The sequence below is a fragment of the Populus alba genome, chromosome 9, assembly GCF_005239225.2.
Source record: "Populus alba chromosome 9, ASM523922v2, whole genome shotgun sequence".
Classification (NCBI taxonomy): Eukaryota; Viridiplantae; Streptophyta; class Magnoliopsida; order Malpighiales; family Salicaceae; genus Populus; species Populus alba.
Window position 1 is genome coordinate 6,535,576 of NC_133292.1, and position 24,523 is coordinate 6,560,098.

Here is a 24,523-nt window from a genome sequence, read left to right on the forward strand (position 1 = left end):
CCCAAACATATTACATGCAGCTTGCATAGTTTAAAACTTTAATAGCATATACATAGCACACATCTCTTAAAACAATAACCAATTGTGCAGCCATCATACAAAAACCATTCAACACCTGCAGTTATGTTTAAGAGATTTGAGACGACTGCAATCCATCTCCATTTGCAGGGGGGGGGGGGGGGGTATGCTACACTATAAAAAGGCAAAATAAAAAAACAATGCCTTGGAAAAATTTACGAATGAAAAAGAAAAAAGAATGGTGGAAGCCCACAACACAATCATGCATGCCAAATCCTACTATTACAAACCTACGGTACATGTGCAAACTCAACCTAATTACAATTAGTGAAACAGAAGACTAATGGAGGTTGGTTTAAGATCCTAAACGCGCTCTGTCATCTGGCCCGGCAAGCATAATCTGGCATTCCAATGATAGCAAAAACAAAAAGGGTTAATTTCATTTGACAAAAAGATCAATCACGCTAATGTATAAAACTTTGATACAAGGATTTATGGATAGATTTTGAGATGCGCTTACATTGCAATCAAAAGCAAACCTTCTTGCAAGCATAATGGCTGCATTCCTCTCCCTTGCAGATTCAAATGCTAATACGAAGGAAAGCCCTTTCTTTGCTTGCCAAAACAATGCTTGAGCTGCAGCATTCCCACCTCCTCTAACTCCACACAGCTAAAAGCATAGGAGTGTGAGAAATGGCTGACCCAAAGGGTCATTTATTGATAAAACCAAAATAAGACACTAATGTCCAACAAAAGAACCGTTGACAACTTCATAGGCACATAAGAGGGGTGTGTGTGTCCGTGTGCTGAAGGACAGACCAAAATATTTTGCAATCAAAAGGGAATAAAAGTAAAAAAGAAGTGAAGGGTATGGACTTTCATAAACACAAAACCATCTTATCTGCGATATCTGAGAAATGAAAAAACAGCTCATCTTACCTGCATTGAAGTAGAGTAGTACTCTTTAGCATTTGTCGACTTCCCTTTCCGAAGCTTTATCCTCATCTTTCCGACATGAAGCACATGAATAGATTCTGATGGATGATCTACCCCATTCGTCTGGGTAACAATGACCTGTAAAGTAAACAAAATTAAATGGTGAATAATAGCATCCTTATACTTTGATGGAAAAATACAGTTCTTTTTTATTTGGCCCCGTACCACAATGAGACAACATTAAGCTAAAAAACATTAAGCTAAACACCCTCTATAAATTCCATCAACTTCCACCAAGATGAATGTAAACTTCAACATGTTATCCTTGAAGAGTTATTACCATGATGCCCTCGATCCATGAGCTTCCAGCTCAATGGCATTTGCAAAACAAGAGGGGTATGGTCTCAAGTTTGAGTGTTGCCTTTATCAGTTCATTGCTAATCTCAAAAAGAAAAGGAAAATCTATGATGCCCTCACATCCCAAAGCATTTTTAGCAATAACAAGAAACACTGGGCAGAGACTAGAATGCATGTATGTTTCCATGCTCAAGGAAAAGCAATGAGAGTATGGGAGTGTAAATGCCACCTTGATCATTACAATGGTTAAGAAAATACCCCTTCAACTCAATGAAGGAAGCAGAATCAGGTACACAACTAAACATCCCTCATTGTGATTATTCCTATAAACTAGGGTTGTGTCCTCAAAGTCATAACCTCAGAATCTCTAATATACATCTTTTCCTATTTTTCTGTATGTGTATGTACACTCTCTTAAGGCCATAAGAGTCAAAGAACCTACATTGCACTAAGTTGCAAATACCCAAATATCATTACCTTTTCACTAACATATTGCAGTAAGAGCATTGGAATGAAAACATCAGCAAGCCCTCAAGATTCAAGAATGAACACAAAGAAAATATCCAATTACCACGTGCACATGCACTTTTGTCTATACTTCATCAGGCATCCATGGAGACTTGATGTTGGTCTAAGTTCAATTTAAACCAGTGACCAACACCATGGGTCAGCCTGGCCAGAACTTGACCCACAACCCACCCTTCAATTTACAAGGGTAACAAAAATCACTGAAATGGCCATTGTAAAGATGCACAATATGCAATGTTCAGATAACAATTCCAAAATATTGAACTTGACATGTTTAGATACCAAAAAAACAGAGAAAAGTTAAACCAGTTTTAGCACAACTTACATTGAATTCAACATCATGTTTTCGCACAAGTGCCTCCACATAACTTCCCAGACCAGCAGCTGTTCACAAAATCACATCAGCCAGTTGTCTTTCTAAATCGCACGGTTCAGAACTTCAAGTACAAACATGTGAACCACATAATTTTAATTATCAAGTTCCATATACTAATGGAAATTGAGAACAGTCATGAAAAATGATTATGTAGTCTGTCCAACTAGTTTGGGATCACAGCTTTGTTGAGCTGAATCCATAAAAATTGGAAACCAAGAACCAGCTTAGAGAAGCAGATCAAATACAGACCAGGATCAATGGGACAAGCACTGCTCAAAGAAAATTGTTGGCCATCAGAAATAATTTCAGCTTGCAGGACTCGCCCAACATCAAAAGGCTCTGGAGCATAAACTGGTTTGGTAGCTCCTGTAGAGAGTAAAATTAATGAAAGCAGTCAATAGTCTCTTTCATGCAGCATTATGTTAACTACGCATAAATCATAAACAACCCAAAATATGCTATTCTCTTCATGAATCCCACAAATACTCACTAGCAAAAACCATTTTCATTTAACCCTCTAACTCCATGGATATTCTCCAAAATCAAAATCAAAGTGTCTAACTTGTTAACCATTTAATTTTCTGTCAATTCATCTAAACTTGCAGGGCAAATACCCATTTTCACATAACTCATCCCATATTCTATTCTAGCCTTGCTTGATAACACAATTCAGCCAATCCAACCTTCATATATCAAGATACTGAAATCTCAATCAATCTATTGCATTTCAGATCCCGCTCATATCCTCAATAAAAAAATGCTCTGTTGATAGTTGAATGTTGGAGAACAAGCAGCATTGCATCCAACAAGTTGCTTGCTTAACAAAAAGGGTGACAAAATCATGTACAAACAGGTTTCATGCTTCATAGCAACTGTTTGGTTCACAAAATGACAATCATCTCACAAAGGGTTGGCAGTGGCTAGATCAAATCTACAAGACAGAAACTAAATAACTTAAAGACACTAAGCAAGAATGAAATGCTATCCTCTAATAAAACAGAATCAACCATAAAACATCTACTGTGTTTTGTTCAATCGTTCAAAGCATCCAGAAGAGAAACATGATTGCAGATAGAAACCTGATATAAGCTCCTTTTTTCCACCATCAGATGATAGATGATACCACTGAATGGAACATTTTGAAAGTTCTGGAGCATTATCAGAGCAAGGATTGATCCGCAAACACGAACCTAAAGCTTCAGTGCCATCCAGTTCAAATAATTGAAATATGCTCTGCTCTGCTCGCATGCTCCTTGCCAGCTGAGAAAAATAGGATTGGGGGGGGGGGTGTATTTAAGAAGTCAATTCTCTGATATATTATTCAGCAAGTTCAGTATAAATGAACAGCAAAATGATGGACATTAGAATTGCATGTCAAAAGCAAGAGATCATAATTGAAGATCTCACAGGAAACATTTTTAGAAGGAAGCATGCATAAAGAATTTCCTCTTAACCATTGAGTCGCTCTGACAAAAGCATATCACGTTAATCAAAGCCCAAACCAGATCTTAAACCATTCAAAGACTTCAATTTTGAATTACAAAAACTACCAACTTAAACATATTGCCTGAAAGTTTTGCATATTTTGACTTGTTTGAAGATTTTAAACAACATTCTGAAACCAAAGAACTCAACACTGGTTTGGAAAGTGAGGACTAAAATAACAATCAGGGAGAAGTAACCATACAAGTCAAATTATAAATGAAAATTCTGAGATTGGATGATGGCGGAAAAGCAGTAATAACTAAGCATCTTCACGACATGCAGTTAAAATGAGAATTACAGAGATGTTACCAAAGCTATTTACAACCAGCGCATAATATCTAATAATACCTCCTTTTGAAGCTGCAGAGAACGTTTAGACTTCTCAGCAAGTTGAATCCTCAATGCCCGTATCTCATGTTCCATGTCCATAACCTACAATTAGATGTTCAATTCACTTGTGATCAATAAACGAATTTGTGTCTCCAGATATGAAAGTTCATAAAGCTATCAGTCACCACAAGCATTACAGAGGAGTGAAAAATCATTATCCTAGAAACTCAATTTCCCTTGAATTTAGAAATTTCTGATAACCTACAACTCATAACTTTGACCTGTGCCCATTCAAAAAGTCTGCAGTGTAATTTTCATTGTAGAAGCGAGCTATATTTTCAAGGATCATTATCAGTTCTGACTTAACTTGGTCCCCAAAAAGGATAAATGCATGCATCTGAAAACAACTTATGAATTATGATTGTCAAGTTCTAGTTTGAAATGCAGTTAAAACACATAATAGGCTTAGAGAAATAGATAAAAACCCTGAAAAGGACAGTCATGAGCCCCAAATATGTTACAAGAACCTCACCATATTTCATAGAAAAGTGAAACAAACTAGTTTTGTAACTAGAACGTCTGGTGGGAAATGAAATTTTCACCAAAGATCCAGCACGCACCTTACTTGGCTGATGCAGCATTTTGATCCTTCGAGCCTCTTGAACCTCCTTCATTAATTCTTCCAAGTCCTAATATGCCACCCAAATTTTTTTTGTAAAGAATAAGATGAAAAAATAAAATAATGCAGAAAAATAATGCACAAACTACAAACTTAACAGGATTCAAACACAAAAGGAGCATAAAAAGAACAAGAAAAGGATGTCAGACTGTCCTTGTCAATTTCAAAAGCAGAAAAGTACCAACTCATAGCTAACTACAAGTATTGAAAAATGAAATGCAATAAAGAGGATATCTGTCTAATATCCACATAAAACAAGATCTTTTTAAAATTTGTAACATTAGCAAAGGGCCAAACTCCCATTGAAGCTGTAATAACTAATAATTAATATAAACCTGCTTTCCGGAAGCTCGAGACCCTCGTTCATGTTCCTGAATCGCTTCTTCCACCCTCTGGACTGCTGCTCTCGCACTCTCAATTTCAGCACGAGCATAAGCTCTTTCCCCGTCAACAAGTTTCTTGGCATCCTCTGAAGCCTAAAAAAGGATACAAACACTAGATGATGAGGCAGAAAAATGCTTATTGCTATCTCAGATTCTCAAATTAAAATATATATATATATATAGGAAAGCTTGCTGAATTGAATTTGCTAGCTTAAGAAAAATTTGCTAAATTTCATCAAAGACTAGATTACCTGCTTGAGAAAATTTGCTAGCTTCTTTACTTCTGCTTTTTCTTGAATCAACTCTCCTTCCCTATGAGTCAGCTGGACCGCCAACGCTTCCACCTAGAAGAATTGACCATAATTTATTTTCCACATAAATCTTTAAGTACTCCATGGCAGCAGAACCAATTCAGTAAGTTACACATGAAATCAAAATTTTTGGATGAGAAATTTGATAAAAGCAGCAGTGAAGTAAGACCAACCATGGCAATAGCCTCTTCCACATCATCCTTGTTTCTACCTGCCACTCGTCCTTTTAATGATTCTAGCGCATCCCTAAGCTTCTTCAATAGAACATGTTTCTCTAATGAAGCTGCCTCTCTAAGCCTAGCCTGTAATCAAAAGTTGAATAGCTTATAATTTGATTTCTTATATCATCCATTCTCATCAGCAAATTAATAACTCCAAAGTCTTAAAGCTTGAGAAATGGAGAAACAAACAACCACTGATATGAAACAAACAACTGACTTCCAACTTTTTTCCACAATTAATTGATGCTCCACTCAATTGACAAGAAAAAAAGAAAGCACACAAAACCATGTAATCAGTCAGCTGAATTTATTACTTCCAATTGGCATGGTTGAAAAATAACGTGAAGAATAAGTTTGAAAACTATTTCCCTAACCAAACTCAAATTTCTCTGCAACCAAAAGGGTAAAGTAACAGACAATTGAGGAGGTCAAGTTATTCAAAAATTAGACAATCCATCTAAAGCAAAACAAATCAAGCTTCCAGAAACAAAACAAAATGTTAAATACAATTTAAAAGAAACTTAACCTCTTCTGACAACTTGGCAGCAGCAGCCAATCCCTTTTCAAATTTATTGGCAAGGTCACGGACAGAGAGGCGTTTCTGCTGTTCCAAAAGTAAAGCAGTCTCGCGTGCCACAACCTCCTTCATGGACAATACTTTTGGGCTATCTTTTGCATCCACAATCTGATTGTTAGCTCCAATTTTGTAATTAGGAAACCGACTAGAAGCAAATGCAACATCAGCTGATACAGCTGGGACAGCATCTTTTTGCATAGTATCTCCAAAATCACGGGTTACCCTGGTCATTGTCTCAATATGACTACCCTGTTTGACAATCAAATAGGTAATATTAACAGAAATGGATTAATTACATAATCAATGTAAAAGAATTTCTCAACATAAAAAAGCAAAATGCAGGTCAGCGTTTTACCTACCAAAATTAATCCAGTCAAGTAACTAATCAGAGGGGGGGGGGGGGAGTAACCCTTTTTACTTGCTTAAAAAAAGAGATTTTTAATCTTTCATTAGTAAGAGAATCAAAACTTCAAAAATAAAGAAATTCTCATGTTAATTTTTCTCCTAATTTTCCAGAGTTTTTCTCAGCAATCAAACAGGCAGTTACAGTCAGCAAAAAGAGCTGAGATAACATAAAAAATGGCAAGAAGCTAAAGATCAAAAAATTATTTTGTACAATCATCCACGAAATCAAAAGGAAAACCTTTAACTATTATAAGCTTTGACGGCGATCAAAAACAGCAGAAACAACTATAAACAAATACCAAAAAAGTTCCTATAAAAGGTTAATCACATCATAATCAGAGAAAACACACATCAGCAAAAGGCAAAGACTGAAACAACAAAGCACACACAATAGTACTGCTAAGAAGTCAAAGTAAAGAGCTAGAGAAACATGAAAATGAAACCCTAGCTCTCTAATATCTTTTGGGGTTAAAGAAAAGCTAAAATGGAGACAAAAAGGGAGAAACTTGGGGACTTACAGATCATGAAAATACTTTAAAGTACAGCAAATAAATGAGAGATGATAGATGGGTTTTTGAGATTCTTAGATCAGATGAAACTTAAACTAGCCAAGATTGAATATTTTTGAGAGAATTCGACTGTTCATTCACAGAGAGACAGAATGATACTTTATCTATGAATTTAAATGGAAGATGCAAAGGTGGGTAGGCTTCACTTTTTAAAAAGGAAAGCAAAGAAGAAGTAAAAAAAGGAAAGGGAAAAGAAAAAGCCGCCCTTATGACTTTATTACTTATTTTTTATATTTTATTTTACTTTTTTTCAAATAAGTACCAGATGGCTTGATAATGAACTCTAATGTATTGTTTTGTTAGTGTTAAAGCAGTAGTTTTTAAAAATATTTTTTTAATTTTAGTATATTAAAATATAAAAAAATTATTTAAAAAAAAAAACATGATATCGAGTAAAAAAAGTCAATGTTGTACTTTTTTTTTAGCCTGAAGCCATCTAAAAGACTAAAACTATTATTAATTACGTGTTTAGTAGTGCATTAGTTTTTATTGTATTTAATTTAAAAAAAATATTCAATTAATATTTTATATATATATATTAATATTTTTAATGTGTTAATGTCAAAAAACTAAAAATATTATTTTAATATATTTTTAAATAAAAAAAATACATTTTAAAAAATATTATACAATATATTACAAAACACATTAAAAACTTTAAGTAGATCATTCTAGATATTAAACTTTCTTCCTTGTGACCTATAAAAAAATTCATTTATTGGTTGATGATATTTGATATTATAGTTTAAATATTTTTGTTTTTTTTTAAAACATCAAATTGCATGTTTTTTTTAGTGGTTTTATATATGAAAATGTTTAAATAAAAAAAACTGAGAGAGATAAATTTAATATTTATTTAAATAAAAATACTTAAAAAACTATTTTCAATAATTAAGATTTACAAGTGAGTATTTTTCAAAATATAATTACACTGCTTATGCGTGTCGTCATGCCTGGAAAACTTCGAAACTTTCAAGAGTGGTCCTACACTTTGATATCCAGCACCTCCTTGATTTTTTTTTTTTTTTAATTTATATAAGTTATTAATTTTACGTGTATCACAACTAATCTCACGACTCATTAAATATTCTGCAAATTTAATAAATATGTAAAGCACCGCAGAGTAACAAACATAATAAAATTTGAATCCTATAATTACAAAAAAAAAAAACAAATCCCTTTAACAGCCGGCAAAGACCTCAAGTGCACCTCTCTTGATTCTTGAAAAGGAAGGATTGGTCTGTCTTAACAAACAGAAGAACGAGAGCCTGTGGCCTGTTGAGAGACGACGACGACGACGTTTCTGTACAGGCAATTTAACATACAGGCAGGCAGTATACTCAAGGGACCGTCCTTTCTCTTGCTGTTAGGTTGACCAGAAGCTGTCCACACCGGTCTCTTTCACTGGAGCATCTGTTAAGTGTGCACAGTTGAGGCAGATAGTCATAGAATTTTTTGCTTGCAGAATGAGGGCGATTTGCCAACTCATTCGCTGGATAGCCACAAATACTTTATGGTGGTTGGACTATTCTACCAGCAACTAGTAATTAAAGCCGGCAGAGCATAATCTCCAATGGAAAAAAAAAAAAGAAGGAAAACTGCGGTAAACCAGAAAGGAAAAGAGCAAGCTTTCGTGTTGAAAAAGAAGAGCAGCCCCAAGCTCACTGAATGCTGATCACTTGCTAATAATACTGGATTCCTTATCGAGAGCAATGAAGAAAATCAGGAGAGGTAAAACGAGGAAAATCCAAGTAGATCCTGTCAAAAAAAGAAAAAATCCAAGTAGAAGACAGCGAGCGCAGCCTGCGCTCGGGACCCATTTAGAATTGTGGAAAATTACCTCGCAAGATGGCATCCAAAGTCCAAAGATTCATCTGAATCGCTAGGTTGCATTGACAAGAAATCAATGGATTATTCATTTGTAACATAACAAACATATCACTGTGAATCTTCTTCGTATGGGCCTCTTGTCAAAAATTTCGAATCCCAGATCCACAGTAGTCCAATACTGCACGTATTTGAACTCCTCCCTTCAAAATCCAACCTTCCTGGGCCTCACAGTCCTTCTCAAATCCATCTTTAACACGGCCTTCCTTCCCTGTTCTCACTGCCAAGCACCATGAAGGATTGATTTGTTGAGAAAACTGAATCATGCTGCGAACTTGAGATCTCCATCTCTCTTCTTCACATCCAAACATCATCTCAAAACACGAACAAATTGAAAAACCCTAAACCCCAACATGCCCTTCTACTCATTCAATTCCAAATCCTAAAAGCATAACAAATGGTAGGCCTGCCAAGAAGCTTACTCCTTCCTATCATTTTCACCTCCATTGGTGTCGTCATCCTCTTCTCCCTATACCAATCCACTCACCACATCCCTAGCGCTGAATTTACTTCCAGTAACAACCCAATCAAAGCCCCAATTGCCCGATTTGCCCCTCAAAACTTCACTCTCTTAATCATAGTTCTCGCCTTTAACCGCCTAGACTCACTCTCCAGGTGCCTCAACTCCCTCTCTTCCGCCAACTACGGTGGCGACACTGTCCACCTCCACATCCACATTGATCATTTTGCCCTCACCAATGAATCCCTCAACGTTATTGATAAAAAACTTGAGGAATCGCGAAAAGTTTTGAACTTTGTTGATGGGTTTGATTGGAAATTTGGAAACAAAGTTGTGCATTATAGGACTAATAATGTTGGGTTGCAAGCTCAATGGCTAGAAGCTTGGTGGCCAAGTTCAGATCATGAGTTTTCGTTTATTGTTGAGGATGATATGGAGGTTTCGCCGTTGTTTTATAAATTTGTGAGGAGTTTGATTGTTAATTACTATTACAATGTGTCGAATTTTAGTCCTTTTATATATGGTGCTTCACTTCAGCGTCCACGGTTTGTCCCAGGTACTGCTCTTATTTCAGGTTTTGTATTTGTTAGACTGGATGTTTTAATGTTCAATGTTAAGGTTTATAGATTTCTTGATTTGTTATATTGGGTTTTTGTGGGCATGGAGGTTGCTTCTCTTGCTAAAACTAGTTTTAGAAGTAGTGTTTGATTTTTTTAAAAAGAATTCTTTTACCTTTCTGAGAGTGATTTTGGTTTATCTGGTTGCTGATTGCAGGTAAACATGGAAACAAAATACAATTGGATAGTGAAACGCATCTTTTCTTGTACCAGTTGGTTGGTACTTGGGGTCAGATTCTCTTTCCAGAACCTTGGAAAGAGTTTAGGTTGTGGTATGATCTGCACAAGTCCAAGGGTATCAAGCCATTTCTTGATGGAATGGTAATCTAATGCCCCCCCTTCTTCACGTCCACTGATTGATTTTTTTCTCTGTCATTACTTGAAATCTTTGCTCAAATGAATTCTAAATCTAATATATTTGCAGGTGACTAATGGATGGTACAAAAGGATTGGAGAAAGAATCTGGACTCCTTGGTTCATTAAATTCATTCACTCTAGAGGTTATTTTAACATCTATACAAATTTTCAGCATGAGAGAGCACTCAGTGTCTCTCACAGGGATGCTGGTGTTAACTATGGGAAAACTGCTGGGCCTGACTCCCAATTATTGGATGGAAGTTCTCTTGACTTCAACTTACTGGAAATGCAACCTTTGAGCAATCTGAAATGGTATGATTACTGCTTCAGAGAAGTACTTCCTGGAAGAGTTGGAAGGACCTTGGATGAAGTTGGGTCTATTCTTCAGACTGTGCAGGAAGATCAGAGTGTTCTGCTTGTGAATATATTTGGGGCATCAGATACAATCACGAGGAACATGCTTTGCCACTTTGAGAGGCTAAATATAAGGAACTATGTATTGATTGGCCCTGGGTCTGATTTCCTATTTGATCTTGCTAGAAGAGGGCATCCTGTGATTGATGCTGACCAGTTTTTCAATTTTCATAGAGCACAGAAAGTAATGGGATTTCAACATTCCAGTGCGGGGCTGATGAAGAACATTTTAGTGAATGCTTATGTAATCAAAAAGTGTTTAGAAAATGGGTATGATTCTTTGATAGTGGATGCAAACATGCTGTTTCTCAGTAAAGTTCAAGAGTTCATTGATCCAACTAATGACTTCTATGCTGGGAAGAGCTTGGGATTTTTCTTTGTTAGGAGCTCTTCTTCTGCTCAAGAAATTTGGGCTGGTCTCCTGAAGAAGGTTGCTGCCACAATAGGTAATGTTTTGTTCCAAGGAGAGAGCACAGATTTTGTTTACTTAGTGAAGTTGTTGGAACAGAATGGTGTGAGAATTCACAGGGTTGATGAGGCGAGCGTTGGCATCCAGATTCATGCCTATACTTCTAATCAATCATCTGTGGAGGCTGGGAAGAAGATGGTTTATTGGTTTGCAGGCACAGGTGTGGATTTGATTCAAAAGCGGCTTCAAGAACTGAGTTTGTGGGTTGTGGATGGTGACTCTTCTTGCTCTGCTGTTGTTTGTCACCAGTCATAGGCTCATAGCATCTAGTGGTAGGCAGATTTTGTTTAACCATTTTTTACCAATATTCTTTGTACAATCTGTACAAATATTCAGAAATTCTTTTGCATGCATATGCTGTATTGTAAATTTTTGGAACAATGAAACCCAAAAACTTGGTGCAATGGGAATTTGTTCGGAACATGTTTTTAGTCTTGGGACCATGCTTGAGTTATAATTGACAAGAGTTCCCTGCTAGCTTGGACAGATTGATTAAAAACTTCTGAATCGTCGTGCCATGTAAATAATATCATGAACATGCTGCCTGATCGTTGAATTGACGGGGACCTCAGCTGTGCAAGGTAGGTGAATTGGCCAGAAAAATTGATCGCAGCAATACTAGCAACCAATTTCATTAATTTTCCAGAGTTAAGTTATGTCCACGTTAATATAAATTACTCAGATATCCACTAAGAGACCACCAAGCGGGTAAAGATTACTTGGTTGCAAACCGATACCCAAAAATGATTTGAGATAACCATCTATCCCGCTTCCTCTCTTACAACACATCCAAATCGAAAGGGCTAAACCACTTGAAGATCGGGCACTCTTTTGTAAAATGAACCTCGGAATTCAATTTTCAAACATTGAATAATTGAATCAGGGAGGCACATAGAAGACTTGAATCAACATTCATCATTCTCTCTCCAGCTACAAAAGCATGAACCTGGTTATCAATCTGAACCCAACTGCAACCGGGATTTTTCTTCGCGCCTCTCGATTTCATCAATTTCCTTACCTGGTTTGCCTCGTCCCATTTTCCAGCTTCTGCATACATGTTTGAAAGAACCGAGTAGTATCCAGAATGCTGGGGTTTCAACTTGAACAAATGTTCAGCTGCCCAATGAGCCAACTCAATATTCCCATGTATTCGACATGCCCCAAGCAAAGCACCCCATACATTGGTATCGGGTTCAATGGGTAAGCTTTCAATAAGTTTTACTGCTTCCTCTATAAGTCCAGCCCGGCCAAGGAGATCGACCATACAAGCATAGTGCATTTGCGTTGGCTTAATATTCTGGACCTGCATATGCTCAAAATATTTCTTCCCCTCTTCAACTAGCCCTCCATGACTGCAAGCAGACAAGACCGCAATGTATGAAACTGAATCATATTCCACCCCATTTTCCTTCATTGCTTCAAAAAGGTTGATAGCAATCGTCAATTCACCCAGCATTCCGTAACCTAAAATCATAGAATTCCAAGAGGCCGTGTCCCTGCTTGCAATTTGACGAAAGACCTTACCAGCAAGATCAATTCGTCCACATTTGATATAGAAGTCCAAAAGTGCATTGGCAATGAAGAGGTGCGTGTGCAAATGCTTTCTTACTGCTAATCCATGAACCTCTTTCCCTTGTTTCAATGCAGCAAGATTTGCACACGCTGAAATAACACCCATATAGGAAACTACATCAAGCTTTATACCCTTAATTCCCATTTCCAAGAATAAACTAAGAGATTCTGAGCAATCAGTTGTTTGAGAGTAGCCTATAATTAAAATGTTGTAAGATACTTCATCTCTAAGGGAGATCTTAAAGACTCTTCGAGCAAGATTTAGACAACCACATTTCGCATACATGTCTGTCAGAGCATTTGACACAAATAGATCAACAGAGGACCCTGTGCGAATTGCCCTTGCATGGATTTCTTTTCCAGGACGAAGGAATCCTATTCGGGCACACGCTGGGAGAACATTCGTGAAGGTGACAGAATTTGGTATTTCACCGTCAGCTTGCATTTGCCTCACTAAATCTACAGCTGCTAATTCAAGACTATTTTGAGCAAAATTAGCTACCATGGCATTCCAAGAAACAATATTCTTTTCACCTATCTGGTTGAACACATTGGATGCTTGAAGTGAACGACCTGATTTTGCATACATATCAATCAAAGCATTGGCAACAAAAATATCTGATTCAAGTCCAAATCTTAGACTACACCCGTGAATTTCCATCCCCGAGTCAAAAAGTTTTAATTCAACCAAGACAGGCAACATACTGGAAAAAGTGACAGAATTCGGCTTCACTCCTCCATCAATCATCAATCTAAACATCTCCAACGCATCTTGATTACGCTCAAGATAAGCAAGACTAGTAATTATTGCATTCCAAGAAACCCCATTTCTCTCTGAAATTTCATCAAAAACACGCCTCGAGTCTTTCACATACCCGCATTTCCCATACACATCAACCAAAGCATTCCCTACAGTCACCTGAGAATCCAAGCCAGTCTTCACAGCATAACAATGAATTTGCCTCCCCATAACCCCATCCTCAAGTCCCGCGCAAACCGGCAAAACACTCACAACACTAACCATATTTGGCCTAAACCCAGGCCTCAAATTCATTTCACAAAATAAATGAATCGCTTCGGCATAGAAACCATGAACCGAAAACACCCCAATGACCGAATTCCACGACACAACATCTCTTTCAAGCATTTCATCAAACACCCTCTTCACATCTTTCAAACCCCCGCAATTCCCATAAAACAATAATAATGTGTTCCCTACAAACACATCCGAATCAAACCCAAGTTTAAACACAGCCCCGTGAATCTCTCTACCTTTTTGAACACTCAAATTATCGGCACAAGCTTTCAGTACAAAAGGAAAGGTGTGGTCATCAAGTCTAACACCCATTTTAACCATTTGATTATATGTTCTAAAATCATCATTAACGCGCGCCACCGACAAAGCGCGAATGAGAGTGTTCCACAAGAAAGCAGAGCGAGAGAAAGGCAGAGTTTGATGAAACAGATAGAGAGAGGTGGTGGGGTCATGAAAAGTGGCGTACTTGAGGATGAGAGAGGCACAAAGAGAGATACTTTGAGGAAGGAAGGCATTGAGGAGTGCAGAGGCGTGAGATTGTTTGGTTTGGGGGAGAGATTTGGCGTTGGAGATTAGAGAGAGGAGACTAGCGTGTGTGGAGAAAGAAGAGGAGTGTTTGCATGAGAGTGTTGAAAGCAGGTGGTGAAAAGCTTTTACACTTGCATTGTTAGAGAATGAGAACATAGAAAGAGCGAGGGAGCAACAGAACAAACTGATTTCTGATTCTCAAAGTGTAGTTTATTAAGGGATTGCCTTCTGCACGGACTGGGTGTTTCAACTCTCTTTCAAATCGTCGCCGGAATCGACCATTTGCTCTTTGAATAAACACTCTAAATTCAATTTGAAGTTAGGAGTTGTCAACTTTTTGGCCCAGTGGGGCTTTTAGGGAGCTCACCTTCCATAATCTAGTGTAGTGATGGGTCACATAATACATCTGAATCCACGTTCTACATTTAAGCTCCAAATTCCAGAGTGAGCTTCATTGTTCATCATGGATAACTTGTGCGAGCATGTTTTGTGACGTGAATTCTGTGATCAAGGGTGTAGACTCCCGAACCCATCAACATTGATTTTGAACTAATCATGAATTTTATCAATTGTAAATATTTCTTAATAAAATTAGATTGATAATTTGGAAATTAATTTGAAATTTATTTTAAAAAATATTGGAGATTCTTTCTATTAAAAAAAAAGTGACAACAATTAAAATAAATTAAATTAAATTAATTAAAACAAGCTCAGGCATGTGTTCCTAAATTTAAAACTCACCCACACACCTAGGCTTTCCTTGTAGTGGCCCAGGGGATTAGGCCATAGGCGCTTACACGTGTACTTGTTTTTGCCTTGATTTTTTTTAATATATATAAGAAAACATTTATTTAATATGGCTACCTACATGATTTAGATTACATGATTGATAAATTAAACCATAACACTTGTATTATTTTTTAAAAATTGAAATATTTTTTTAATATATTTTTTAAAATTATGTTTCAATTAATATCACTCATTAATAATATTTTTTTATTTTTTTATTTAATCTTTTATTTAATAGAGAATTTTCTTAAATTATTTTGTGTGTATTTAATTTTTGAAGATTTTTTTTTATTAATTTGTGTGTTTTTTTATCTTTTGCATAGATGAATTTTATTTTTTAAAATAAAAAATGTTTATTTTTGAAATGTTATTTTTAACATGTGAAACTTTACATAATATCTTTTTATATTCTATTCAATTAATTTAATATGTTTGTTTATTTTTATTATTGTTTGATTGAATTAAAAAAATATTTTAATCAATAAAATTTAGTAAACACAATTGGATAATTTTATATCTTTTTGTAATATTAAATATCTTAATCTATACTTGTTTTTTTATTTTTTTATTTTTATTTTTAGTTGTTCGTTAATGACTCTTTTTTAATTTATTAACACACATGATTTTCCTATTTATTTGATTATGTGCATGGATAAACATTTTGATCTGTACTTATAAAATTTAGAAAATTTTAACTACAAAAATACATTAAGAAAAGCATGCATTTACAATTTCTTTATAAGGTATAAAAATATTTAACTTGTAATAGAGCGTGGATCACATGACAAGTAGATTGCTATTATGAAATGCAATCACAAGTTTGGTTAAATTTTTTTTTTTAAAATGATTGGAATTAACAAGAAAAAAAAACCATTTTTTTTGTTTGAATCGTTGAAGTGATATTTCTTTATATATTTTGGTCCTTGTCTGTTAAAAAAAGTTAACATTTCAATCACAAAATATCATTTTTTTACATTCAATTCCTTGCAAACCGAGAAAGAAGAGAGAACCATTGAGAAATGAAGAGAAGGGGGGAACCAATTAAAACTATATATTTTTTATTTGATGTTGAGTTTTCAAGCTAATTAAAACATGTTTTGTTGCTGGGAATAAGACTTTAGAAATTATTAAGATTATCATCATCATCATCATTATTATTATTATTTTGTTTTTTTTTTAAGTAAAAAATGTTGAAGCTAAGGTTTATGAGGCTGTAAAGCTTGGATCCTTATTTCCTGGACACTAAAAGTGCTCAAAAACTATTGCAGCAGGCGAGATGCAATTTATTCTGTTAGTGTATAATTAACTAAATAACATGATATTTATTTTTGTATTTGACATTAAAGTATTTATTTTTATCATTATAAAATTAAGTCAAAATATTTCTAAAAAAACAAAGTTCTTGATATCAATGAAGTTCATTATCTAGATCGTGAGTTTAATAAATTATGTTGTTTAAACTAAGTTGATTCAATATATTTAACATCTTAGTGCTAAAAAAAGAATCATCTTGAGTTATTTTTTTAAAAGCCAATCAATTTTTTTTAGCAATCATTTAAATTACTCTTAAACTTGCTAGGTCGATCGAATCATGTCATGATAACTGATCTTGTATAATTGAATTTTAAATTCAAATTAAAAATATAACTAGGTTGAAAAAATTTAATATTTATTTTCAAATCAAATTTAATAACAATTTCAAATAATATTCACTTGATAATTTTTTTACATTTTTATAATAGATTATTAGAGACTAAGAGCAACCTTGTAAACTAATGCATAACTATTTAATTTGATAATAATGTCAACATCACAAGCATTAATGGAGTATAATCTGAGACCAATGGCTTCCTGGATTTGGTTCCTAATCCTTTGATCTGGCAAAGGAACACAGTCTCCACACAAATGGTAAAGCACTGCAACAAAATCAATAAAAAAGGCAGTCACATGCTTGGACTGAAAGCATACTATTGTATCTAGAGAATTACATTCACTGACGCCACGTGAGCGAGACATGTGAGGTGCCTTTCTTGCGACAATAAAAAAAAGGAGGGCGGTGGCAGGGGTGGGGCTCAGGCTAGCCTTCTGATACAAGAAATTGGACCACGTGATAGGTCATCCACTGCTCCCTGTGGTATTTTTTAAGGCAGGACAGATGTTTCGAAGGCAGCTGCTAAAAACGGACCACCTGATGCTTCTAATTGTCTGTTGAGATTTTTTTTCCTAGACTTCAAACTGGCTGCTGTGTTTAGACTGTGTGCCCCGCTCGACGGTGATCTGCAATGTGCGCCCTCATGGTGTTTAATACACAGGCACTGCTTGGTTGGTCCCCGGCAAAATCTGAAGGAACAAGAAAAGAAGGAAGATTAATGTTCAAGACAGCAAGGCCTAGCTATGAATCTTGAAAGACAGATAGATTCCACGTGAAAATCATTTCTTCCCTGCTGAATTGTCAGCAATTCATGTAGCCATGTAACTTGGATCAAGAAGTGACAGGGAATCATACCCACACAGCTTGCATTAAAAAAGCAGAAGCTCCACCTGATTTTTATCCTCTACTAATGTCAAATGTAACAGGAGAGGCAAAGCATGTCTGCAGCCACGTGGAATCCTGTCACATGATCAAAATAGCTTTCGCTTGCTTATATTGGCTACTGGCTTAATCAACCTCTCCTTCCACGCCTAAATACGACAGCGTTGAGGCTACGATCTTAGTTTGTTCCGGAGGTTTTTTTTTTTAACTGTTCGAGAAGATGAACTGAACTCCGTGTTCGAGTTGAGCATGCGTCGCAAAAGAGTTTGTGTAAAAATGAACATTTTTTCCGACCCCAGAGCATAGATTATTGGATATTATAACGGGTAGATTTTACATATGTTAAAGAATAATATAAATTATATTTTGAAATTTTATTTAACAATTTAAATTATTGAATTGAGATAATTTTTTAATATAGTATCAGAATCTTACTAACCAAGTGATCTCAAGTTTAAACCTTACTATCTCTATTTATTTGATAAAAATTAAAGTAATGTGAATCTGTGCATGTTTCAAATTCAAAATTTCACCTGAGAGAGATATTTTAAGAATAATATACATCATATCTTGAAATTCCACTTGACAATTTAAGTTATTGGACTGAGATGGTTTTTAACAATATATAAACACTTATTCTTCAAATAAATGGTGTTCTTGAAATAATTTTTACGGTAATCAAGATTAAGTTTTACCTTGAACATTTAAAAAATATCAGCATGATGTGTTCAAGTGAGCTTAATAATTTTTTAAAAATATTAATCTCATATTTTAAATTTAAAAAAATAATAAAAAAATAAACACAGTTCTTTAACCATCAAATTAACTCAACATAGTTTATCTATATACATATACTTAACCGTGAGGTGTAATATTATTGAATTAGGAAAACGAGATGCGATGGGCGTGATTGACATGTCACATGGCCACATCGCCATCTCATGTGCCCCTGCCAGCAAAGCTCCTTCTAACTTTTTTCCAGGCTGTCCTTTTTCCCCCAATCCAAGGCCGATGCACCAAACAAATCTCTCTCCTTAGTCACTTCTTCGAGTTAACAATAATTTTTAATCAGAGAGATTAGTCAATAACATGATGCTTAATAATTAAGCTGACAATTATACTTGCATCTGTTAACAGAAAATAGATCCAACTGATATCAACATACTCTGTTAACTGACGGCTGATGATCTTGTAGGCGAGAAGGCCATCAAGCACCCATGTGGGCCATGCCCCGTGGGTTGAAAAAGGGACCGAGTCAACGTGCATTTGAATCGTTGAGATCCAAATCTTGCACATCATGATCCGTGGCTTTTTCAAGATCTACGACACGCAGTAATGTTACTATTACGCATGGATTCGTAATCATAATATTTCTCTATGACATATATAATATTTTTCTTGTCAGATAATTTTTTATTGTTACTGTGACAAAATTAGTCAAGTTATGAAATGGCAAATAATCTTTTACTGTGTGATGAGTAAATATATTTAAATTATTGCAATGTCAGGACTTGAATACTACATGTTTTTTTCAACATCACAGTACACATCGAATTATAATTGCATTATGAGTATGTATGAAAATATAATTATAGTTATATTTTTAAATATTTTTTATTTAAAAATATATTAAAATATTATTTTTTTATTTTTTAAAATTATTTTTGATATCAGTATATCAAAATATCTAAAAAAATTTAAAAAATATTAATTTAAAATAAAATAAAATAATATTTTTTTAAGATATTTTTAAAACTAAAAAAACTAATAGAATAAATATTATTCATTTAAGTAATTAATTAACTCATGAAGTGATGAAATAATCTTTTACAGCATAATAAGTGAAAGCGAGCCTCGTTTACTATTCATTAATTAAATATATTATAACATAATTTAGCTAATCTAGAAAACATTATAAATATAACATGTTATATTACACAACAAGCAAATATTTTAAATCATATATATTGTATAAAAATAGGATATCATAACAAATATTTTTTTATAATGTTTGATTTTACAGTAACAAAACTCAATTATTTTAAAAAAATAATAATATAAAATTTATTATTTTTAAATTAGTTTTTATGATACAATCAAACATTCAAAAATAATTTTTAACTTCTTTTCATTTCATGACTCAATCAAATATATAAAAAAATAATTCTTATTGAAGAAATTATTATTTTTGGATCACTTTATGATAAAACAAGCAAGGATGATTAACATGCAACTTGAAGGGATTATAACTACAATGGAAAATGCTTCATAACAAGTAACTGGAAGGGAACATAAAAACACATAATCAAATAGCACTGCCGGCCAAAAAAGGACTATCAAGTCATTTCAAACTAGGTCATCACTGTCAGCAAACCCTGATTTTCAAATATCAAGTACGATGACAAAGCCAAATCAAACCTACATCTACACCGTTAAACAATCACGATCCAACGGAATCGAACGGTCTACAGAAAAAAGAGAGGGAAACAACCACAGCCGTCCGATTCACACACCTTGCCTTGGCCTTTTCCTTATATACCCACGCATGTTTCCGCTTGTCTCCACAGCTACACTCTCCACTTGCTCGCTGTCACTTGCTCGATATCCGGAAATCTCACCGGACGCGCCGCACTTTCACAGCCAGTCTCCGATTTCTCAACGGTGAGTTTTAATATCCAGATCTGATCTCAATTTCTCTTTTCAAGTCTGTTTGGATGCCGAGAAATTACGGAGAGAAATAATCAAAAGCTGAAAACCATTGATTTATCTTCCCGACTTATGCATCATGCGTTATTTGCTCAGCAACTGCGTATTCCATTTGCTCAGAAACTAGATCTGTGACAACTGACAATACACTGTTTTAAGCTATTAATTTGTGTATCTTCGCTTCGTTTAGTGATTTGATTGTTCTTTACCGATATCATCTTCTCTTATTTGCCGATATCAAATTTGTTACGAGTTTAAACTCCAAATCGCAGTGTTGAATAGAGTCTCAGATCTGATGTCTGTGTTGCAAATTAATTAAACTGGTTTACTAGTGCTTAGTTTTTTTTTATTATGCGGCTCCCTTTATTCTTTTTTTATTTTCTGCAGAAATATAATATAAAAAATGAGGGAAATCCTTCACATTCAAGGAGGACAATGCGGGAACCAGATAGGTTCCAAGTTCTGGGAGGTTGTTTGCGATGAGCATGGAATTGATCCCACTGGAAAATACGTTGGAACCTCTGACCTTCAATTGGAGCGTGTCAATGTTTACTACAATGAGGCTTCGTGTGGGAGATTTGTCCCTCGTGCTGTGCTTATGGATCTTGAGCCTGGTACTATGGACAGTTTGAGGACTGGTCCTTATGGCCAGATCTTCAGGCCTGATAACTTCGTGTTTGGGCAGTCTGGTGCTGGAAATAACTGGGCCAAAGGGCATTACACTGAGGGTGCGGAGTTGATTGATTCAGTTCTTGATGTTGTGAGGAAAGAAGCAGAAAATTGTGACTGTCTTCAAGGTATATTATGTTCTATCGATAATTATTTTTTTATTTGTGATTTGATTTTTAATTTTAAGTAATCATTAATGGGTTTTCTGTATGTGCAGGTTTTCAAGTTTGCCACTCGCTCGGTGGAGGAACTGGGTCTGGAATGGGGACTCTACTGATTTCTAAGATCAGAGAAGAATACCCTGATAGAATGATGCTTACTTTCTCTGTGTTCCCATCACCTAAGGTTTCTGATACTGTCGTGGAACCATACAATGCTACCCTTTCTGTTCATCAGTTGGTTGAGAATGCTGATGAGTGTATGGTGCTTGACAACGAGGCATTGTATGATATTTGCTTCAGGATTCTCAAGCTGACTACTCCTAGCTGTAAGTGCATTTTGGCTTGAAACTAGCTTTATTTGTCTGTTGCCCAAATTTAGTATCATGCTTCGTTTTGGTGCATAATGCTTTCAGATTTTGGTGAAGCAATCTGTGATTAAGTCATAATTTGTTTTCATAAGCTCCCTCATTTTGCTGGGTTGGTGGGTTTGGGTTTTTTCATCTTTTGTCCAAAATGTATATCTTTATCATGGCTTGAAATCAGAATCGAGATAGAGGTGCATTTTTAACTACATGCCCCTGTTCGTTGCTGCTATGCTTTTGGTTCACGCGGCTTGGTCATGTTGTTTGTTTATATTCTCCACATGCTAACAAGGTGCCTTGTTCAAATATTAGCTGCATTGACGTTTTGAAGTGTTTTTTTTTTTTTTTTTACTCTTATGTTGACAGTCATTTAATTATTTCATTGTGAGTTGTTGCAATCTGTGTCTTAATCTCTGTCTGCCTGAGTAGCAATGTGGGGTTTTCTCCGTGGATCTTAAATATGTATTTAGTAGGATATAGGTGATTGCATGGGTTTATGAAACGTGGCTGTGCCAAATGTTAGGTGGTTGATTTTATGACACTGTCAATTTTAAAATTTGATTGATGGTGTAGTGGGGTAATTTTCAGGGGACAGAAGTTTTGGGTCCTCTCTATTATGAAGCTGGCCTGTTTATTTTCGAATTGCTTGGTTATTTATTTGTATCTTTCTGCTTCAATTGAGATTAAAAAAATGCTGAATCAACTTTTGATTGTTGCAGTTGGCGACCTGAATCATCTGATCTCTGCAACAATGAGCGGTGTCACCTGCTGCCTCAGGTTCCCTGGTCAGCTCAACTCTGATCTTAGGAAGCTTGCAGTGAACCTCATCCCCTTCCCCCGTCTGCACTTTTTCATGGTTGGATTTGCTCCTCTGACCTCACGTGGTTCTCAGCAGTACAGGGCACTGACTGTCCCAGAACTCACCCAGCAGATGTGGGATGCCAAGAACATGATGTGTGCTGCTGACCCACGCCATGGTCGCTACCTGACTGCCTCTGCTATGTTCAGGGGTAAGATGAGCACTAAAGAAGTTGATGAACAAATGATCAATGTCCAGAACAAGAATTCATCCTACTTTGTTGAGTGGATCCCCAACAATGTGAAGTCTAGTGTGTGTGACATTCCTCCAAGAGGACTTGCCATGGCATCCACTTTCATTGGAAACTCAACCTCCATCCAGGAGATGTTCAGGCGTGTAAGTGAGCAATTCACAGCTATGTTCAGGAGGAAGGCTTTCTTGCACTGGTACACCGGAGAAGGCATGGATGAAATGGAATTCACTGAAGCTGAGAGCAACATGAATGACCTCGTGTCTGAATATCAGCAGTACCAGGATGCAACAGCTGATGAAGAAGTTGATTATGAGGACGAGGAGGAAGAAGAGGCTGAGATGTGATGAGGTGTAAACGGTCCTGCTACTGTTTTTTTTGCAGTTTATGCTGCTTTGATTTGTACTCTTCAAATTTATCATGTGTTGAAGTTCCTGTGTAGTATGAATGGTAGAGTTGGAAAAGTCGTTTCTTTTCCTTCTAGTTGTAGTAGTTAAATATAATGTGGTTGATAAGGGTTGCGTTACCATCAATGGTTGAATTCTGTACCTTTACTTGTGCTTCTAGTTCTTGCAGTGGAAAATTGAACCAAAGTGATTGTTTAGGCAGTGTTGATTGTAGGACGCTGGAGCTCCGTCTGGACAGGTGAGATGACAGTAACAACCAAAGAACGTTTACGAACATCACTGCTCTTTGCAGCAGCTGGATGTTTTGTTGCCGTCCATGTTTTAACCTCTGGTTAGTTGTTCTGGATGAAATATTGTCGGGGAAAAGAGAATGGCCAACACAACAGGATCCTGTTAGTGTTAGAGAGAGTTTCCATGTGTGTCCTCTTCGGAATTCTTTAGCATTTTATCAGCTATAATAGCTTGGATGAACAACAGAGAATGATATCCATACAGGTAGCGCCAAACAATACAAGTTCCACCAGATTTTGGTCCTTGTGCTTCAACCATTAAAGCCTGTTTGTATACATTGAAAGGCACTTTGTCAAGTGTGCCCTCTAGACCACATATATATATATATATATGGTTGTCTGTACTAATTTATATGTATTTGATTGATCTTTTGAGTTTCTCGAGTTAACAATTATATCGAATGATGCTAAAATTTGTGTTATTGGAATCTGGGAGTCATCCATAATTGGACAATATTTTCTTTCCGGCTGCTTGCTTAGATATCCATATCCTAATTCCTATCCACGTTTTGAAATTTAGAATGGGAGAAGCCAGCTACTCCCCTACAACGAGTCGCTGATATGAGATTTGAATTTTTTAAAATCAATCAAGAAAAAATGACATACCGAATTGCACATTCCATACACCTCTTTTAAGACTAATTCATTTTTTTAATGCAGGGAAGGATGCCAATAAAAAAGTAATGGTTTTTAATTAGTGGGATAGAGGATTCATGCTAAAACGACGGATTGAATTGATTACCACTAAAATATAAAGAGATATTACGACCTTCTCATGTAATAAAATGTGTGTGTGTATATATATATATTTATCATCTCAAATACTCCAATAGGAGGATTTTAAACAGTTACACCTTGCTATTTTGATTTGATTAAAATAGATATTATTGACTGAAAATGTCTGAAAACAAGGAAAACGAGAAAGCAATTTGGGAACCACTACTATTTCTATCTGGATCGCACTACAGAGAGTCCCCTTTTGGATAAATAATCACTGTCATATTTAAGACCTAAACGCTGGTGGCATGCTTGACTCTAAATC

General features: G+C 35.6%; 4 protein-coding genes across 5 annotated transcripts; 2 read left to right on the forward strand and 2 right to left on the reverse strand.

Annotated features, from left to right (window-relative positions):
- Nucleotides 1-66: 66 nt before the first annotated feature.
- On the reverse strand, nt 67-7,337 carry LOC118027648 (stomatal closure-related actin-binding protein 1). Of its 2 annotated transcripts, XM_035031048.2 has the most exons (13): nt 7,125-7,334; nt 6,151-6,450; nt 5,577-5,705; nt 5,344-5,436; nt 5,045-5,185; nt 4,651-4,719; nt 4,049-4,132; nt 3,295-3,475; nt 2,465-2,581; nt 2,165-2,223; nt 958-1,092; nt 539-688; nt 67-418 (listed from the first exon to the last, which is right to left on the reverse strand). In XM_035031048.2, the coding sequence occupies exons 2-13, from the start codon at nt 6,430-6,432 to the stop codon at nt 374-376; spliced, it is 1,485 nt and encodes a 494-aa protein (XP_034886939.1). In that variant the 5' UTR covers nt 6,433-6,450; nt 7,125-7,334; the 3' UTR covers nt 67-373. The 2 variants fall into 2 exon arrangements, with proteins under 2 accessions (XP_034886939.1, XP_034886940.1); XM_035031049.2 differs by lacking the exons at nt 67-418; nt 539-688 and adding an exon at nt 713-824 and having other exon boundaries at nt 7,125-7,337.
- Nucleotides 7,338-8,398: 1,061 nt separating this feature from the next.
- LOC118027647 (uncharacterized) lies at nt 8,399-11,810 on the forward strand. The gene is made up of 3 exons (XM_035031047.2): nt 8,399-10,078; nt 10,297-10,460; nt 10,564-11,810. Exons 1-3 carry the CDS (start codon nt 9,460-9,462, stop codon nt 11,632-11,634), a joined length of 1,854 nt encoding a protein of 617 aa, XP_034886938.1. The 5' UTR covers nt 8,399-9,459; the 3' UTR covers nt 11,635-11,810.
- Nucleotides 11,711-14,998, reverse strand: LOC118027646 (putative pentatricopeptide repeat-containing protein At1g69350, mitochondrial). The gene has a single exon (XM_035031046.2). It carries the CDS (start codon nt 14,669-14,671, stop codon nt 12,239-12,241), a length of 2,433 nt encoding a protein of 810 aa, XP_034886937.1. The 5' UTR covers nt 14,672-14,998; the 3' UTR covers nt 11,711-12,238.
- Nucleotides 14,999-20,315: 5,317 nt separating this feature from the next.
- LOC118027645 (tubulin beta-1 chain) lies at nt 20,316-23,317 on the forward strand. Its single transcript, XM_035031045.2, has 4 exons — nt 20,316-20,498; nt 20,931-21,340; nt 21,430-21,699; nt 22,455-23,317. Exons 2-4 carry the CDS (start codon nt 20,947-20,949, stop codon nt 23,129-23,131), a joined length of 1,341 nt encoding a protein of 446 aa, XP_034886936.1. The 5' UTR covers nt 20,316-20,498; nt 20,931-20,946; the 3' UTR covers nt 23,132-23,317.
- The last annotated feature ends 1,206 nt before the right edge of the window (nt 23,318-24,523 follow it).

What these genes read in the sequence shown, in the direction of transcription:
- LOC118027648 (XM_035031048.2), bottom strand. Translation starts at nt 6,432, where the DNA reads ATGACCAGGGTAACCCGTGATTTTGGAGATACTATGCAAAAAGATGCT. An exon ending in TGGAAGAGGCTATTGCCATG is followed by an intron (nt 5,437 to 5,576) that starts GTTGGTCTTACT and finishes CAATTCTTCTAG; the next exon opens with GTGGAAGCGTTGGCGGTCCA. An exon ending in CTCTGCAGCTTCAAAAGGAG is followed by an intron (nt 3,476 to 4,048) that starts GTATTATTAGAT and finishes TATTTTTCTCAG; the next exon opens with CTGGCAAGGAGCATGCGAGC.
- LOC118027647 (XM_035031047.2), top strand. Translation starts at nt 9,460, where the DNA reads ATGGTAGGCCTGCCAAGAAGCTTACTCCTTCCTATCATTTTCACCTCC. An exon ending in GCGTCCACGGTTTGTCCCAG is followed by an intron (nt 10,079 to 10,296) that starts GTACTGCTCTTA and finishes TGCTGATTGCAG; the next exon opens with GTAAACATGGAAACAAAATA. An exon ending in AGCCATTTCTTGATGGAATG is followed by an intron (nt 10,461 to 10,563) that starts GTAATCTAATGC and finishes ATATATTTGCAG; the next exon opens with GTGACTAATGGATGGTACAA.
- LOC118027646 (XM_035031046.2), bottom strand. Translation starts at nt 14,671, where the DNA reads ATGTTCTCATTCTCTAACAATGCAAGTGTAAAAGCTTTTCACCACCTG.
- LOC118027645 (XM_035031045.2), top strand. Translation starts at nt 20,947, where the DNA reads ATGAGGGAAATCCTTCACATTCAAGGAGGACAATGCGGGAACCAGATA. An exon ending in AAATTGTGACTGTCTTCAAG is followed by an intron (nt 21,341 to 21,429) that starts GTATATTATGTT and finishes CTGTATGTGCAG; the next exon opens with GTTTTCAAGTTTGCCACTCG. An exon ending in CAAGCTGACTACTCCTAGCT is followed by an intron (nt 21,700 to 22,454) that starts GTAAGTGCATTT and finishes TGATTGTTGCAG; the next exon opens with TTGGCGACCTGAATCATCTG.